The sequence below is a fragment of the Mchenga conophoros genome, linkage group LG17 (assembly GCF_057382185.1).
Source record: "Mchenga conophoros isolate Kocher_MC1m ecotype Shallow Benthic linkage group LG17, M_conophoros_male_GT1.1, whole genome shotgun sequence".
Classification (NCBI taxonomy): Eukaryota; Metazoa; Chordata; class Actinopteri; order Cichliformes; family Cichlidae; genus Mchenga; species Mchenga conophoros.
In genome coordinates, this window is record NC_140542.1 from 7,012,151 (window position 1) to 7,027,661 (window position 15,511).

The window sequence follows — 15,511 nt, forward strand, 5'->3', positions numbered from 1 at the left end:
CAAAAAAAAAAAAAGAAATAAAATACTAAGAATTTTGAGCTGTCACGAGAAGCTGACCTGAAATGTTAAAGCTGCAGTAGGAAGAAATCTAGAAAAGCCTAGTATGTGAAAATAGCTGACCTCCTGTAGCTCTACCTTCTCACAAGACGAGCACAAGCATATAACACATGCTTCATACATGCTACAAATCAATGCTGACCCCAATCTCACAGGCCTAGAGTAACCACCAGGCAACATATTGTGAGGGAAAACTATGTATTCTCTGGTTGCTGTAGTTGCTAGACTTTGCTGTCAGTCACTGTGGACTTAATTTTGAATGTCCCATTAACCAAGGCCTTGGGGCGTGGTCAGTGACTGCCAGGTAACCACTGGTTGTATATTCTGCGACTGTTTGGCAAGTGATTGGTGGCAGTTCCTAGCCGTTTTCCAGTTTGCGCTGCACTATTTCAAGATTTACTACAGCTCTGAGAGTAAATAGCATCTGCGTCTTAAATGAAAAACCACAGACGGCTTGCAACAACCTGCAGTTGTTTTTAGTGCAACCAATTTCACTCAGCAACAGCTAGACCCCCTTGCCAATGAATCAGGGAATACACGTTTTTTCCGACTGGAGATGATTGAGTTATGTCATGTAGTATTTGATCTGTAGCCCACTGCCTGTGATTGTTCAAAGTATTTGCAGTAGATTTGAAAATGCTACATGTTTAATTTTGTCAGAACAAACTGCCCCTTGTTTTTGTTTATTATTGTTCACTATTCTAACACTGTTATGTTTACGTACGGAGGTTATACCTCGTTACGTCAACAGATGATGCTCTTGTACTGCTGTGGAATCACTAGAGAGACAACTTCGGTGTCCTCTCGATAAATCCACCGTTTTTTAGAATTTATAATACGCCGTGCTCTCGAGCCTTTTTTGTGTCCAATGGCAACATAAAGAAGTTGCCCAGCCAAACTGCAGCTAATTTTGGCTGCTGCAATTTTAAAGCCCTGAAAAGCATATACGTATATTTCCATCAGTACACCTTTTATCTGTAAATCTGTAAACAAAATCACAAATGCTCGACATCCTTGATAAAAAATATAATTTATAAAATGAACGGACACACTGAAAAAATGATGTTCTGTGGGGTCTCTTCCTTACAATATAAAGTGCCTTTAGGCAACTTGTTGTGAATTGGTGCTTTATAAATAAAAGGTAATTGCATTCATTCGGATTTTACTAAGTCTGTGTGTGGCTTGGTTGTTCCCTTCATACAACAGGTAAATTCTTAACTGATAAATAAAGTTGCACGAAAAAAAGTATGATGTATCCTTAAACATTTACAAATCCAATTCATTTTTAATTTTAGAATTAAAACTGAAAGCATTTCCCTCTAACCTGAACAGTGAGAAACATGCAAACGAAAAAACAAAAACAAAAACACAACACAAAACGTACTCCGAGAAGTCCAAACTACCTTGTCAAGCTGTCCGTTTGCTGCATCGTTTTTACAGAAGCAAAAACAAAACAAAACAAAAGCAAAACAATTTTTTTTAAAAAGACTGATTTAACTTAACAACCAAGAAATTAATCTCTACTCTCACTCACATCGTTCATACACATGGAGAGAAAGCCTGCTTGGCCCTACCTGTGCGAGTTGACCTGCAGTACAGGCTTATAAAGCTGGGGGATCTTCCTGTTGATGAGAGGCTGCAGTGCCTCCTTCAGCCGGTGATAATTCCTCTCCAGCTCCCTCTGGTACTCCTTCTGGTCTGGACCAATCAGGCTCTTGTTTTTGCGTAGGGCATCCTCACACCTTAGACAGGGAAATATAGTGCGATACTGTTATGTAAATACGCAGCACGTGTTCTCTGTTTCAAATAAAATGATCGACTGAAAGTCTAAACTAATTTGGTGAGTGAAGTGAAAACTTATAGCACTTGGGTGCTATAGTCTGGTTATATAGCAACACAGCAACCATCAGTGGTATCGTATCATTTTTACAGCTTGTACAGGGTGAGAGGAGAAGGTTTCAACTTCTGCCTAGAGGAAGGACAATCCATACCTTTTGGTGAAGTCTTTAAAGCAGAGCCGAAGCTTATTGTGGTGTCTGTACAATTTTGGGTCACTGGGGATCTCCGACAGGAACACTTGAGCTACCTCCAAAGGACCCTTGGAAAAACAGAACAATCTCATAAACATCAGCTTTCAGCTTTGTGAATCAGTAGTGCTGTAACTAACAGTTGTTGCATGCTAAAAATTCAAAACCTTACCTGGTTTACAGTTGTGCCTACTGATCCCTGAAGGACCATCTGCAGCATCTTGGCATCGGCAGGGTCCTGGTGGGTGGCAAATGCCAACTCCTGAGTCTTTTTCTGCATGTCCTCTATTGCCACTTCTATCGGTGTGGATATAATCTGGAAGAGTGACAGAGTGGTTGCATGAAAAGGCTGAACATTTGTGGAATTTGCCTGTGAAGAGCAGGCAGACTGTAGACCTACTTCCTCTTTGTGGATGATGTTGATCCGTGTCTTGATGTACGGGAAGGCGTGGGAGGTGGTGAGGATGGTCTTGCGTTTGAACTGTTCGTGCAGGTCCCCGTGTGCTCGCCCATCCAGGGTGAAAGGAGTGCAGTAGACGAAACGTCTCAAGTTGTAGTTCTTGTCAAAGTATGTGATGCGGTCTTTCATTTCGTAAGTGTCAAAGTACGGCTCCACGTATGTGATCTGGATGAATGCCTAGAGGGACAAATGTTTTTGGGTTGTTTTTTTTTTTTTTAGCTAAGACCATTTCCATCCGTTTAACATATGTTCATCTCATTTATCAACACTAAACCTTATTTGGGTCCAGCTTGCACTTGTCCACAGGGTTGGAGTCCTTAATGACTTCTACCTGGTCCTCTCCAAATCGCTCGCCATAGAAACCCTACCAGAAAAGACAAAGAACAGAACATTTTACTCTTTCACAGAAAACAATTAGACTCATAGAGAGAGAACGCGAGCACAGCATAGTTTACCTCTAGCCTGTGAGAGATTTCAGCCAGCTTTGTGATGGCAGGCTCTTTGTACACAAACTCTTGCTCATCCAAGTCGCCAAACTTCGTACCATAAAATCCAACTCTGAAGTAAGTACCAAACATTCTCTTTCCATCCTGAACAGGCAGAGGGAAACATTGATGAATGGGTTAAAAAACGAGGCAGAACACCATCACCCTGCTACAGCATACTGTGATATACTGTGGAACAGTAAGCATTTGTGTATTTTTACTTTATTAGATTTTACAGCTCTCTTCACAGAGGCAAAGATGACAGAAAAAGATTATAGTTCACTGAAAGAAATGGTATGCCTACAATCTGATATATATGTAGCTATATAGCTACATATATAACAACAACTATTAGAAGTTTCATGCAGTATGTGATTAAATCTGTTGGTTCTGTTCTAAAAGCTGTATGTGAGTGTACTGAAGGTTCAGACAGAAAGTATGTGATTTCAACAACCTGTTTTCTTTTTGTTTTTTTTTGTTTTTTTTAAAAAAAAAAAAAGGTTGTTCAGCAGCTTTTCCACCGCAGTTAAGGACCTGACAGAACTCAGGCAGGTAGCAAGTATTTTTAAAGCCGAAACAAATATTGATATTTTGTCATTTAAACATCTGACCTTCTGATATATCGACTGTTTCATGTGTCTGAAAGAAAGAAAAATCCCATAAAATAAATAACTACACAATTTGTTATATGTAGTTGCTTATTTACTTGTTTGCTCTCTATCCGACTCTGGGAAGTTGCACAGTGCCCTCTGGTGGACAAACTATGCAATATAAAATAGAAGAGTGTTTCTTCCATCTCTTCTTTACATTTTTCTTTTTCACCAAGCAGTTATTTAAAATACAAATACCGACTGTCAAATAGCTAATATCGGGCGATGATACTGGCCTGCTAATAGATTAGTCAGGCTAAAAGTACCAAGCAAACTAGGTCAAACATCAGCAAGAAAAAAGTGCCAGGTTTAGCTCTTTTCCTTTCAAGCCCTCTCTTTTCAAGCAAACTTTCTTCTGACTGACTGCATTCTTGCAATCAGAAGGTTTGAAAAGTATGTGGGTGGGGCTTCTGTGCTGCAGCTGCCAGCATAGAAAAAAAAAATCTGAACCCTGACCTTTGGGTCATAGGAATTACTTTCATATTATTAGCTTCTCATTATTTGACAGTTTGGTCCTGTTTAAATATTATTATAACAGTATACAAGCCAAAAATAAAGAAACACACAAGGTCCACTGTAAGTAAACACAGTAGACATTTGGGTTTATAAAATGGTCAGAAATCACTGGAAAATCTATATAATTATAACAAATACGAGGAATGCAGATGAATTGCCTTAATGTGCTTTTGTGAAAAATCCCAATCTAAGCCAGGAAAAACACCCCGCAGTGTCTGAAATGTATCTATTGTTGTCAACATGAACTCGACATCTCCTTTGCACCCAGCTTGTAAGTGCTTGTGTTCTTCATGTGTGCAATTTTTTCCCATGTTAAGAATAAAAACAGCTCAAGTTCACAGATCAAAGCAGCACCAAAGTTTTCTAAATAGAAGCCTTAAAGTCACAAACAGACAGATAACAAAAAAAAGAAAGAAAGACGGAGCGGGAGGGGAAAACGTTTGTGAAACAAAACAAGGCAAAAACTACTTCAACCTCAAACACCCCGTTACGTCTTTGGAAGTTGTTGACAGGAAAAACATCCATCAACTCCATTTTTTTTTTTTGCTTAGACCTCTACTTGGAAAGAAACATCCAAAGGGAAGCCCCAAGATCAATCAGCAGGTACACCATGAGTGCCCAGTGTGTAAGTGCGTGTATGGCAGGAAAAAGGAAAATGATGTGAAAATCTGAGGCAAATGCTACACAACTTGATGCACAAGATGTTTAGATAAAGCATCAGGGTAACTTAAGGGAAAAAGATACAAGTCATGTATTGCTAGTTAAACCACTGATTTGAAAATGTTTTTAAACAGTAATTAAGGAAACCCTGTAAACTAAGAAACTTACCACAAGACACAATTAAGTAAAGAAGGAAGGGTCGGCAACCAGGGAAATCAAAAAGGAAAAAAAAAACAGAACAAATTTTAATCAGGATTGGGTTCCTCCAGAGAATTTTAAAAACAACACAAACTAACACACAACAGTAAAAATATCTCCACTGATTGTGAGAAAGAACAGAAACTCATTGTGGAGGATCCAGATCATGCAAAGGCAGACAGCGAAGAATTTAAAAAAACAAAAGTGAGGGGAAAAAAAAACAAATAATCCACAACCCTCGGAAACACACCATGCACGCTCAGTGCGCTTCCTGTGCTCTGTCCAATTCATGCAATAGACCATGAGAACTCAGAGGTTAATACTGTTAACAAAGGGACAGAATGCATGAAACAAAAGTCAGGGGTCGATTTAGTTTAAACTATTAAAAGAAAGGGCAAGAATAACAACCAATCAAAATCAAAAGGGATAAATCAAGTAATCCTGAGATTACTGTGAGTTGAACCCTCTTAGAAAACAAACTGCCTTTGGAGAATTTGGTTCCAGCCTCGACCCAAAGTCTGCAGCACCTTGCGTGTTAAAAGGCTCATTTAATTGTGTGTGGCAAGAATGACCCCACGGCTACAGCGGGATGGCTAACAGACACCTTTCATGTCAAAACAGTGCACTGAAATCGAGCCCTGTGGTTGAAGATGAGATGAAGTGTGACAGCTGACGCGCGTGTGTGTGCCCACCGACACACCCAGCAGACACATAGAAGATGAGGAATGGAGGGGGTAAAACGGTGGATTGTGCAGGTGATGCATTCGCTGAGACTTTTGTCATTAGTGTCACACACCATGGCTCCCATGCACAGCCTGTCAACACTGTCACATGTAAAGAATAAAATAAAATAAAAAAGACACAAACACAAGCTCCTCTTGCAGTGTAAGAAGAGTGAGGAGAGAGGAAAACGGTGAAGGGTGTTGTTGCTTAGACAGCGAGCGTCCCCAGCGGGTAAAGGGGCAGACAGTTGATGTTGTCTGCAGATGTTAATGGATTTGGATGTATGTAACAAAGAAGAAGAATGCCAACAGCTAGCAAATAAAAAGATGAGAGTAAATAAAAAGAAAATACAAAAAGATAAACCACATGAGCAGGGCCAAGCAGGAGCTGTTTAGTCACCTACCTCCCAGCCAGTACTCTGCGTAACAAAGAGAATACAGGACATGTGAACGACAAGACGCATACGCCCTCCGACACGCGCACACACACACACACACATACAAAGGATGTTACAATAAGGAGAATGAACGCTTTGAAACGAATCCAGGTTACTAAGTTGTCGAGCTGGAGAACAGAGCGTGTGACAGAAATATTCTTTAAAAAACAAACAAACAGAAAAACAGGGATGCTTTCTTTACACATGAATGTTTTTGTCACTATGAAAAAGTCTGCTTTGCAAGAGCAGTTGCTCTGCACACCAGATGACTGTAACCCGTCTGTGTCACACAATCCACACAACTGGCCTTTAACAAAAAATACAAATAAAAAAAACACAGCTGGAATCCAAACTGTCATGCATGCTTAAGGTCATACTTCACAGAAAAGTAAAGCATGGTGGGTATCAGGCATAAATAAATATACTAGGATTTAACTGCCAACTGATAAGATCATGCAAAGCTGTGTCTGTGACAGCTGGTGTGTACGCAACATTAACTGGAATCCATTGTTTTTCTGTGTAGTGACTCATATCGAGACTGATGTATGTACATTTTGAAAGTCCTGCAGATAAGAAGCTTTGCTCCTAACATCCTTTTTTGTTAATTGGCCTTGATACATCTACACTGGCTGTTTAACATGACAGTTAATCTGTGTGAGAAAAGTGTACTTGTGCATATATTCATATGACAGTGACAAAAAAAATTCTCCTTTTCATTGTAAGTGCTGATCTTGATACTATACCGTAATTACTTAACTCTAATTCAACCGCACACGTCTTAAATTGTGTTCACTCAAGCAATTTTTTGCATGAGCCACATGTGAGAATGCAAAGCATGCATTATAAATATGAAACGATTTTTGCCCTGCTAGCTCCATAGAACAAAGTCTATGAATGTCCAATTAAAACTATGTTTGAAGAGAGCCCATGACTTTCTGGAGAATTCCTTTAAGCCCTGCCTCCTGCACCCTCTACCCAGGCATTGTGCCACATAAAATAAAACAAAAACAAATGGAGTATTTCCAGCAGTGATAAGGTATCTGACATGGACTGCTCCAGACAATTTCCTGACCCGATTCTCCTGACACTGTCTGGAATTTATTTATAAAAACAGCTTTGGTGGATTTACATAAGAAAAAAAGAAAACAGAAGTAACCTTGTGTATCCCAAATGTAATCTTCTCATAGCGGAAGTTAGACAATGAAAACAATAAATCTAGGTCACACTGAGATATAAAAAAATTAATCTTAGAATTTAATTGCATAAATTCAGTGTCAGCTTGGCACCACAAACTGTTGGGAGTTGTGATTTGAAGAAGTAGTCTACTTTGTGTGTGTGTTTACCTGATGAACAATTTTGCCAAAGGCTTCCTGTAGTTTACCATGTATGGTGGCTAGTTTCTTTGCGTCCCTGTTGGCTTCGTGAATCGGGATCAGTACCTTATAAACCTCATTCACAGCCTCATACATGCCGGCCTGGAAGGATGAACAATTATTTTAAATAATAGCAGGTAAAAAACACAAAACAAAGAAATAAGCATCGGTTCATGTTTCCATCTCTCACCATGGAAAAAGAGGCAGCAGCCTGCTCTAGGAGACCCACGAGACCGATCTCAGTGAAATATTTCCCTGAACAGATTCCCTCCTCGTCTGGTGACACTACATCATCAGAGACTGCAGATTCCTCCAGCACATTTGAAGAAATATTCTAGAGCACATAACCACACATATTAAAAACAAATGAAGGTTATGGTGCATGCACAGTCATTGTAAGAAATGTGTTTCTGTAGAGGAGAGACATGCGCACAAACAATACCACAGGAATGCTCCTACCTGAAAGGTGACACAGCCTACAGGAAGATATTTGCGGTCCTCCAGCATACTTAGGTATTCTGCCACTAAGGCAGCACTGTGCACCAGACACTGAGCAGCCTCAGCATGGTTGTTTCTCTCAGAGTGCTTTCCAGCCATGTTCTGGAGCCACGTCAGCCGCAAGTCTGGAGATGTCTGGTAACCTTTCGCAATCCTTTAAGTGGACAAAAATGCAAATGCACACACAGACCACACAGGAAATCACACCCACAACCAGATATTGACTAACTAACCAACTACAATGAATAAATGCTCTTTTAAGTAATCAAAAGAAATCGCTCCATTGCACATGGGTTTTGCACCTGTACATGAGATCTATCAACATCTCAGGATCTTCCTGGTGTTCCTTCATCTTCACTGTGTCAGACAGGATCATGTGCAGATTAAAAACAAGGTCCTGAACCTGAAAGCAAGAAAATACGGCTCAGGATAAAGAAGCTCCTTCTCCGGGATGATGACATGTTTGCAAAGTAAAAGGTCCAGAGAATCACATCAGCAGCAATCTGGATATTTTCCCTTTTCGAGCAGTGATGGAAAACAACTAAATAGCGAACCCAGTACCTGATCTGGGAACGTGGTCTCCCTCAGCTCCAGATCCTCCTCTGCATAGGTAAGGATGGTCTTTAGAGAGCGACGGAGGAACTCCTCATTGAAATTCTGAGATGTTCCAACCAGCGAGGAAAGAGACATTGTCACCTGCATCTTTACTCTTGCAAAGTTCTAAAAGTTCAAGCAAAAAGAAAAAACACACATGTTATCAAAGCTGTTGGCTTTCTGCCGACATATGAAGAGAGAAGGAAGCACTATACATATAATTTCTAAAAAGATATTAGCACAAAGTCTGCTTTCAATAATGCATACATCAGTAACTGAACTAAAGTTTGCTATGACTGCACAGTTTGGTATTCAGATAAACCAGGTGAATTAAAGTTAACAAATATGTTATTTGTTATAGTACAGCCACATTCCACAGCTCTAACTTGTTCAACCCATCACCTCTGTACTTACATTGCCAATCTCAAAGTTTTGCCTCATGAGGAGGTAGAGGGAAGCACTGGCATGGGATCTGATCGTGCTTATGCTGCTGCTGCAGCTCCTCAGCAGTCGCAGACACAGATCAGCACACTGCTCTGTTTCTTCCTCAAAGAGTAGTTCGGGAAACTACACAGGCAGAGAGAGAAGTATTTATTACTATGTAAGCCTGGAAGATGAAATAAGCATGCTTCACACATAAAGAAAGCCCAGTAGTCTAACCTTAGATACCAGGGCCCTCTGTGTGGCAAAACAATGCTGAAGGTAGAGGGCGCTCTGGTTGCAGGCCATGCTGTGGAGCAGCACCTTCAGCACTCCACCCAGGATACTCTCCTTGGATTCCGTTACTGATGCCGTCTGGAGGGAAAAGGACTTATAAGCAGCTGTAATAGGCCTCTGAACACAGCCTGACTGGGAATATATGCCTGTTTCCATTTAGTGTGGATACGTCTTCTTCGCTTACATACCTGTACAATAATCTCCAGAGTATCAAGTATTATTAAATTGGCCTCTGTTGCGAGATTACCATCAATAAGAGCTTCATGTTCCAGCTCTGCTCTCGTCCTGCACAGACACAAGACGACGCCGTCACAAACTGAACTCATACATTGCGGTGTTGATGATGTGCCACTGAGCGCTGCATGAGCTTCCAGTCACCACATTAATCCACTGCACAGAATCATGAACAATGAAGAAAATTTAGAGGAAAAACATGTTATGTGTGGTGTGGATGCTCAGCCAGCTGTGTCTAAAACACAAAACAGTATGTTTACGCTATTTGGTTTTTTTCTGGCAAAATCAAAGAAAGCCCTACACTGAGAGACAGTTAGCCTAAACCTATCTGCTCTTTTCTTAGAGGAAATATGAAAGGCATTAAAAGACTGGCATAATTTAAAGTTAGAAAAAAGCAACCCATTATTCCTGATCTACAAGAAGAACGCAGTGACTTTTATTTTGTTAGTCTACATGTCCTAAAATGCCTGTGATTGAACTGAAACAATACAGAACTGAATAGGTGACCGATAAGAAAAAAAGCTTTTGCCACATTTGACTTCCCCCCCGGCAACATCAACCAGGGAGCAACATCAGTCAGGACCCCAGAAAAACAAGCACACTGGTTAAAAAGCAGAACAGGCCCACTGCAACCACTACCAACCCCAATGCAGAGTTTGTTGTTACCAGGACAGAGGGACTGATGGGACAAGGGATTTGAGGGTCAGGGCCAGGATCAGGGGGACTCTCTTGGTGCTCTGATGTGCATGTGTGAACTTAAGTTAAAATGGAAAGGAAATGAATGTGAACAAATCACTGATTGCATTAGTTGCTAAAGTGTTAAAGTATCTCACTCAAAATTATGTTAATTCAAAAAATTGTTCATGACTTGGTGAAAGCTAAGAATCAAATACAAGCTAATCAGTTCAGTCTGCATCCACTTCACCTGTCGGACTTCCCACATGCATGGCAGTACACCTTAAAAGAGGCACTAAAGCAGGGAGGAATTTAAAGGAGCACACAGCAAATGTGGACCATACAATACCTGACTGATCTGTGACTCCTACATTAACACACAGTGACATGAGAGAACAAATGGAAATTAACAGAAGACAAATGCTGGAGCAGAAATGATAAAAGAACAGGAATTAAAATTAAAACAGTAAAACAAAAAGACATAATGCTATATTTTTTGCCATCATTGGACAAAAAATATTGGCAAAAAGATGCAAAACCTTCAAGCTTTAAGCTCCCGCGTTATAGAGATACTTTTAGATAAGAGATAGAGATACTTTAGCTAAAAGTCTGCACTGCAATCACATATTGATTGCTTAAAATCCACTGTGTACATTGTCCAAACCTTGGCAGTGGCATCCTGTAAAGGGTATAAGTAAACAATTTACTGTTAAATCAAAATAAAGATGCAATAATGGAGTGGTGCCACAAAAAATGAATATGACCATGAAGCCAAACTTTAAATCTGGACTGATGAGAAATCTTTGAGATTCTTTTCATACATGAAAGAAAAACCATTTCCATCTCATGGTTTTCCACTATCTGAGGTTCATTTTGAACTTTAAGTCCTTTACCTTGTTAGAGTGTCTTTCTCTTAAGTGCTTTATTTGCAGCATTACTGAGAAATGGGACCAGCTTTTTAGTTCAACTTTTGCCTATTTTATGTAAATTTAAAATGCAATTGGAAACAGACCTGACTCGTGCATGTGCCCCTAAGAGAATAAAGTTCCACAATGCCATTAAAAAACATGTATGTGTAGTTCCTCAGTCATCCAGGTCATGGTAATCTAAGAAGCTTGGAAAGAAAAGCGACTGGACCTCTTGTGTCCTTTGATGTGGTCTCACTCTTCAATTGCATACCTACAACCGAGGCAGTGGAGACTATGGAGACTCCCACTAGGGCTTAAATACCTTGGACTCTCCACCATTTGGTCTTAGAACTGAAGAAACTTCTGAGAGGTGAATGTCTTTAAGAAACTTAAAGAAGTCCAGTCGCTTTTCTTTGCAAGCTCTTTAGATTATTAAAAAACTGTTGTGTTTTTTTGTGCATGAAACAGTAATCAGAAAAATGCCCTTCAACAGTTCAAAAGACCATACTTGTCCATCTTTTCGCTGTTTTGTCTCCAGTGGGTCATGTCTTTTCTCCATCGAAGGTTTTCCTGGCTGCCAAAAGCACTGCCAGATGGACTCCGCTCTAGATGATGGGGAAACATTATTTACCATTTCTTTTTTAAACAGTGATGAAAGAGGCTCCCTGCACACAAAAAACGTGACAAACTGGCTGTAGCTATATTTACAGTACTTTCAAAAGGCACAGCTAAATAGACGTATGTATGCATGCACCTGTGTCCAGGAAAAAAGCAGAATACACTGATTATTGTGTTGGTGTAATCCTTAAATTTTGCTTCTCAGCATTTATTTCTTCCTACCTGCAACTGTGTGAGTGTGCCTGAAGTTTAAATCTCACCTAGCTGCCCCCGGCTGCGTCGCACCATTTCCTGTCTGGCCCCAATGCTGCCCAGTATGGCTTCCTCCAGCTTGGCCTTCATATCTTTGGATTTCTTAAAGGTTAGGCTGTTCATGCGTTCAAACGCCTTCTTCCCCTGCATGGTGAACACAACATGGGCCTTGTATCCATGAGGTAGAGGGTGAATGGACGGACAGAGAACACACACAGCAGGGAAGTTACTTGCAGCGAAGCACCAAGCAAGCAAAGCGGGTTAGTAGCATGAAAAGCAAATATGCAAGCACAGCACAGCAAACAACCAACACACAGCATAGCATAAAGAGCTTGAAACACACAGAAGGAAATAGATAATTATAGAACCTTTTGAAAAGAAATGTAAAGTTAGATGGTAAATGTGAAAATATTTTTAGTTAAGTTAGTACTAGAGCACATGCAAAAGTTTAGTTTTGTAGTTTCACCAAGTTTCAATCAGAAATATTATCCAGGTGCATGAGAGCCCCCAATTTTAATATAGAAAATAAACAGAAGAGGTGGACGTAACCCACAATGTAGATTCCCCCAGTATGCAGTGCGCTCTCAGGTGGGTAATTAATGCTTAATTAGCTCAAACTGTTAGGCAGTGATTGTTGATGTTACCTTGTATTCAAAGCAGGAGACGCAGAGGTAGAGGAGATCCAGAAGGCGGTTGAGCTGGGACACTGACAGGTCTGTGAACCATTTCTGTAACACTAGCTCATCAGCATTCTTTAGCACCCACAGCAGACAGATCAGCAGGCTCCGACTGGACTCGGCCGAGAAGCTCCCGTGCTGACGACTCGCCTGGAATGCGAGAACACAAAAGGAGGAAGCAGCACACGGCACTGAGATATTTCCATTAACTGCAGATAAATTGATACAGTCACTGTGTCTTGCAGGAAATTACCTGCGAGTTGAGCAAGAAGCTGCTCGGTCGGGACATCGGCGATGCGGTTGAGGTGCCTGCTATTGCCATGGCGACAGTCTGACTGATCATGCTGTTACCTTCTCCCTCTGTCTCTTCTCCGCTGGTGCCAACAGCTGCCCCCTGAGGGCCGCCCGGTCGACCCCACTGATTATGTGACTCTAATAAAACAAAAAGGAAAGAACATAAGTTGCCAAATAATCAGACATGAGACAGCAGACAAAGATAAAAACTGAGGAAGATAATACATTTGTGTTTTGACAAGGAAATTATCTTGACAAAATTGAAAGAAGACCTGAGAAAATATTTAAACTAATGTAAAGGTTTAAAAAAAAAAATCAAAAAAGTAATCAAAAGATTCGTACATTGCTAACTCTTAAGCTGCTTCATACTAAAAATGTCACCTGTACCTGTAAAATCGTGGAGTTGAGGCAGTGCCTCCATGACAATGCTGATAAGAGGCAGGTAAAGCATAGCAACACGGGCCTTGACTTCAGGGTCGGCATAGCGAGGATCAGAGTCGTGGCTGGAAAGGAGGTTGTGAACAACGCTCACTACTTTCTTATGCAGACCGAACATCCTACAGCACACAATACGAAAGAGAAGAAGCAAAACAAATTTAAAAGGAAACGAAATGGAATGTTTTAGCTCAATCACGGGAAGATTCAGACAATAAAACACATTCACATTTAGAATCTTTCTTAATTAAAACATCTTCTCACCCCTCATTGTCTGGGTCCAGTATTACTGACAGTTCAGACAGTACCAGTCCAGCCAGATAATGCTGTTCTCTGAAGGGGACAGACAGCTCAAACATGTTGGCTATCTTTTGGTCCTGGACGTGTGTGGAGAAGCCAGAGCTCTGTGAGAGATAAGAGACACTATTAATAGTGTTGGACTGTACATAAATCTAACATCTGTACGCTGAAATTTTCAGAGTGTCAGCCTTTTAAGAGTAAAAATTGACCTGCGATGTTGCTGAGGACACAGAGGGAGAAGGAGAGGCAGGTGGTGTGAGCAGGCTGCAGGGCAGGTTGAGGGTGACGTAGTGTTCATGACTGCAAACAATCCTTAAGAAATCAAGCCGCAAAGACTCCAGGGTTGGGTTCTGTAAAGCATAAAGCTTTGTGGACACCTAGAAAAAGGTAACAGAAAATACTCATTTACATATTACAAACAAAAATGGAGCATGTGCAGTAAAGGAAAGTGTTGAAATGTCATCACATATTAGGCTGTTATAGTGCTGTAAATAAAGCTGAAATGCACAAAAAGGAGATCCACGCTTTAAATAGTTTAATGAAGGCCTAATCAGAAATTTCGGCACTCACCTGGCTTTTTTCCAGTCATACTGATCCTGACAGCCATGGCAATTTAAAAATTAAAAACCAAAAGACCGAGAAAAACAAACTCATTTACCTGTTTCCAGTATGCCCTAATCAGGCTGAAGACAAAACCTCGGTCCATAACTGACAGCAAGTCATTGAGAAAGAAGGCCAGGCTCATGTTCAGCCTCTCCACCAGCTCCAGATCCTGAACGGATGAGAAAACATGCTTTATACATGTCACGGGCATGCCTTGGAAATTACACCCCAAAACTTAATATGCCACAAAATAATGTCCAGAAATGACAAAAATATATGAACATACAACTTCTTTTACAGTTTTAACAACTCATAAGATTCCTTTTTCCAACTTTCCCATATATAACAATCCTGCAAATTCCTGTTCCAATCCAAACTGACAAGCCTCTTACAAACACCTCAAGACACAGAACTGGGTCATTATTTACCTTTTGGAAGCGAGACACAATGTCACCAGCGATGGTGCTGACCAGAGCTGTGATGTCGTCCATGAAGCGTTCTGGGAAACGGTTCTTCCTGGGTGACTCTAAGCGGTCAGTGAAGTAAAGGTGGTGGGTAATACTCTTCACCTGAGGTAAAGGTGTTCATTGGGTTAAAACATAAGCTGTTGGCAAGTTTTATTATCATTATTAATATTATTTTTTATTTTTACACAAAAAGAACAATGTCAGACAGACCCACATGTGTTACACTTTATCCAGATTTTGTTTTCTTACCATGAGTTCAAAGAAAAACCAGGCCTGTTGCAGAGCACCCTCACGTACACTTCCACTGCTCACCACCCACTGGAGAGCCAACTCTTCATGGAAGAGCTGAGTCAGAAAATCAAAACGGAGACAAAGAAAGAGGGATGGACAGAGAGGGAAAGGGAAAGCAGTACAGCCAGACAGAGATAATGTGAGGCACCAGAAAAAGTAACCAAGCATAATCTATACTTAGTTCGCCTGGTCAGATAGATCTCAAAATGTATTTATTTTCATGGGTTATGACATAAAAGAAGTTTTAGATTGGCTACAGACATAACCTGCTAGCAGGTATCAACTGTTGTGACCAGGAATATAGAACAAATAAGAACGCGTACTAGATTCTCTATATGAAAGAACAAGACAGCCCAGTAAAGC

General features: G+C 40.6%; 1 protein-coding gene across 20 annotated transcripts in view; it reads right to left on the bottom strand.

The window, feature by feature from the left end:
- The window catches only part of dock7 (dedicator of cytokinesis 7), a 48,160-nt gene that overhangs the window by 873 nt on the left and 31,776 nt on the right, over positions 1 to 15,511 (bottom strand). For 4 of the 20 annotated variants that reach the window (XM_085251992.1, XM_085252008.1, XM_085252002.1 and 1 more), the window contains 26 exons: positions 15,107 to 15,202; positions 14,819 to 14,959; positions 14,446 to 14,559; positions 13,997 to 14,164; positions 13,752 to 13,891; positions 13,440 to 13,609; positions 13,012 to 13,190; positions 12,726 to 12,908; positions 12,090 to 12,249; positions 11,720 to 11,816; positions 10,653 to 10,670; positions 9,583 to 9,679; positions 9,338 to 9,472; positions 9,092 to 9,244; positions 8,645 to 8,803; positions 8,386 to 8,486; positions 8,045 to 8,237; positions 7,776 to 7,919; positions 7,556 to 7,687; positions 6,180 to 6,194; positions 3,000 to 3,125; positions 2,819 to 2,908; positions 2,485 to 2,721; positions 2,257 to 2,400; positions 2,049 to 2,155; positions 1,632 to 1,799 (listed from right to left, as the gene is read on the bottom strand). In XM_085251992.1, the coding sequence (XP_085108118.1) occupies positions 1,632 to 1,799; positions 2,049 to 2,155; positions 2,257 to 2,400; positions 2,485 to 2,721; positions 2,819 to 2,908; positions 3,000 to 3,125; positions 6,180 to 6,194; positions 7,556 to 7,687; positions 7,776 to 7,919; positions 8,045 to 8,237; positions 8,386 to 8,486; positions 8,645 to 8,803; positions 9,092 to 9,244; positions 9,338 to 9,472; positions 9,583 to 9,679; positions 10,653 to 10,670; positions 11,720 to 11,816; positions 12,090 to 12,249; positions 12,726 to 12,908; positions 13,012 to 13,190; positions 13,440 to 13,609; positions 13,752 to 13,891; positions 13,997 to 14,164; positions 14,446 to 14,559; positions 14,819 to 14,959; positions 15,107 to 15,202 (3,467 nt within the window). Of the gene's footprint in view, positions 1 to 1,460; positions 1,481 to 1,631; positions 1,800 to 2,048; positions 2,156 to 2,256; positions 2,401 to 2,484; positions 2,722 to 2,818; positions 2,909 to 2,999; positions 3,135 to 6,179; positions 6,195 to 7,555; positions 7,688 to 7,775; positions 7,920 to 8,044; positions 8,238 to 8,385; positions 8,487 to 8,644; positions 8,804 to 9,091; positions 9,245 to 9,337; positions 9,473 to 9,582; positions 9,680 to 10,652; positions 10,671 to 11,719; positions 11,817 to 12,089; positions 12,250 to 12,725; positions 12,909 to 13,011; positions 13,191 to 13,439; positions 13,610 to 13,751; positions 13,892 to 13,996; positions 14,165 to 14,445; positions 14,560 to 14,818; positions 14,960 to 15,106; positions 15,203 to 15,511 lie in introns of all 20 variants that reach the window. The other 16 variants (XM_085252005.1, XM_085252000.1, XM_085252009.1 and 13 more) reach the window with 8 other exon arrangements.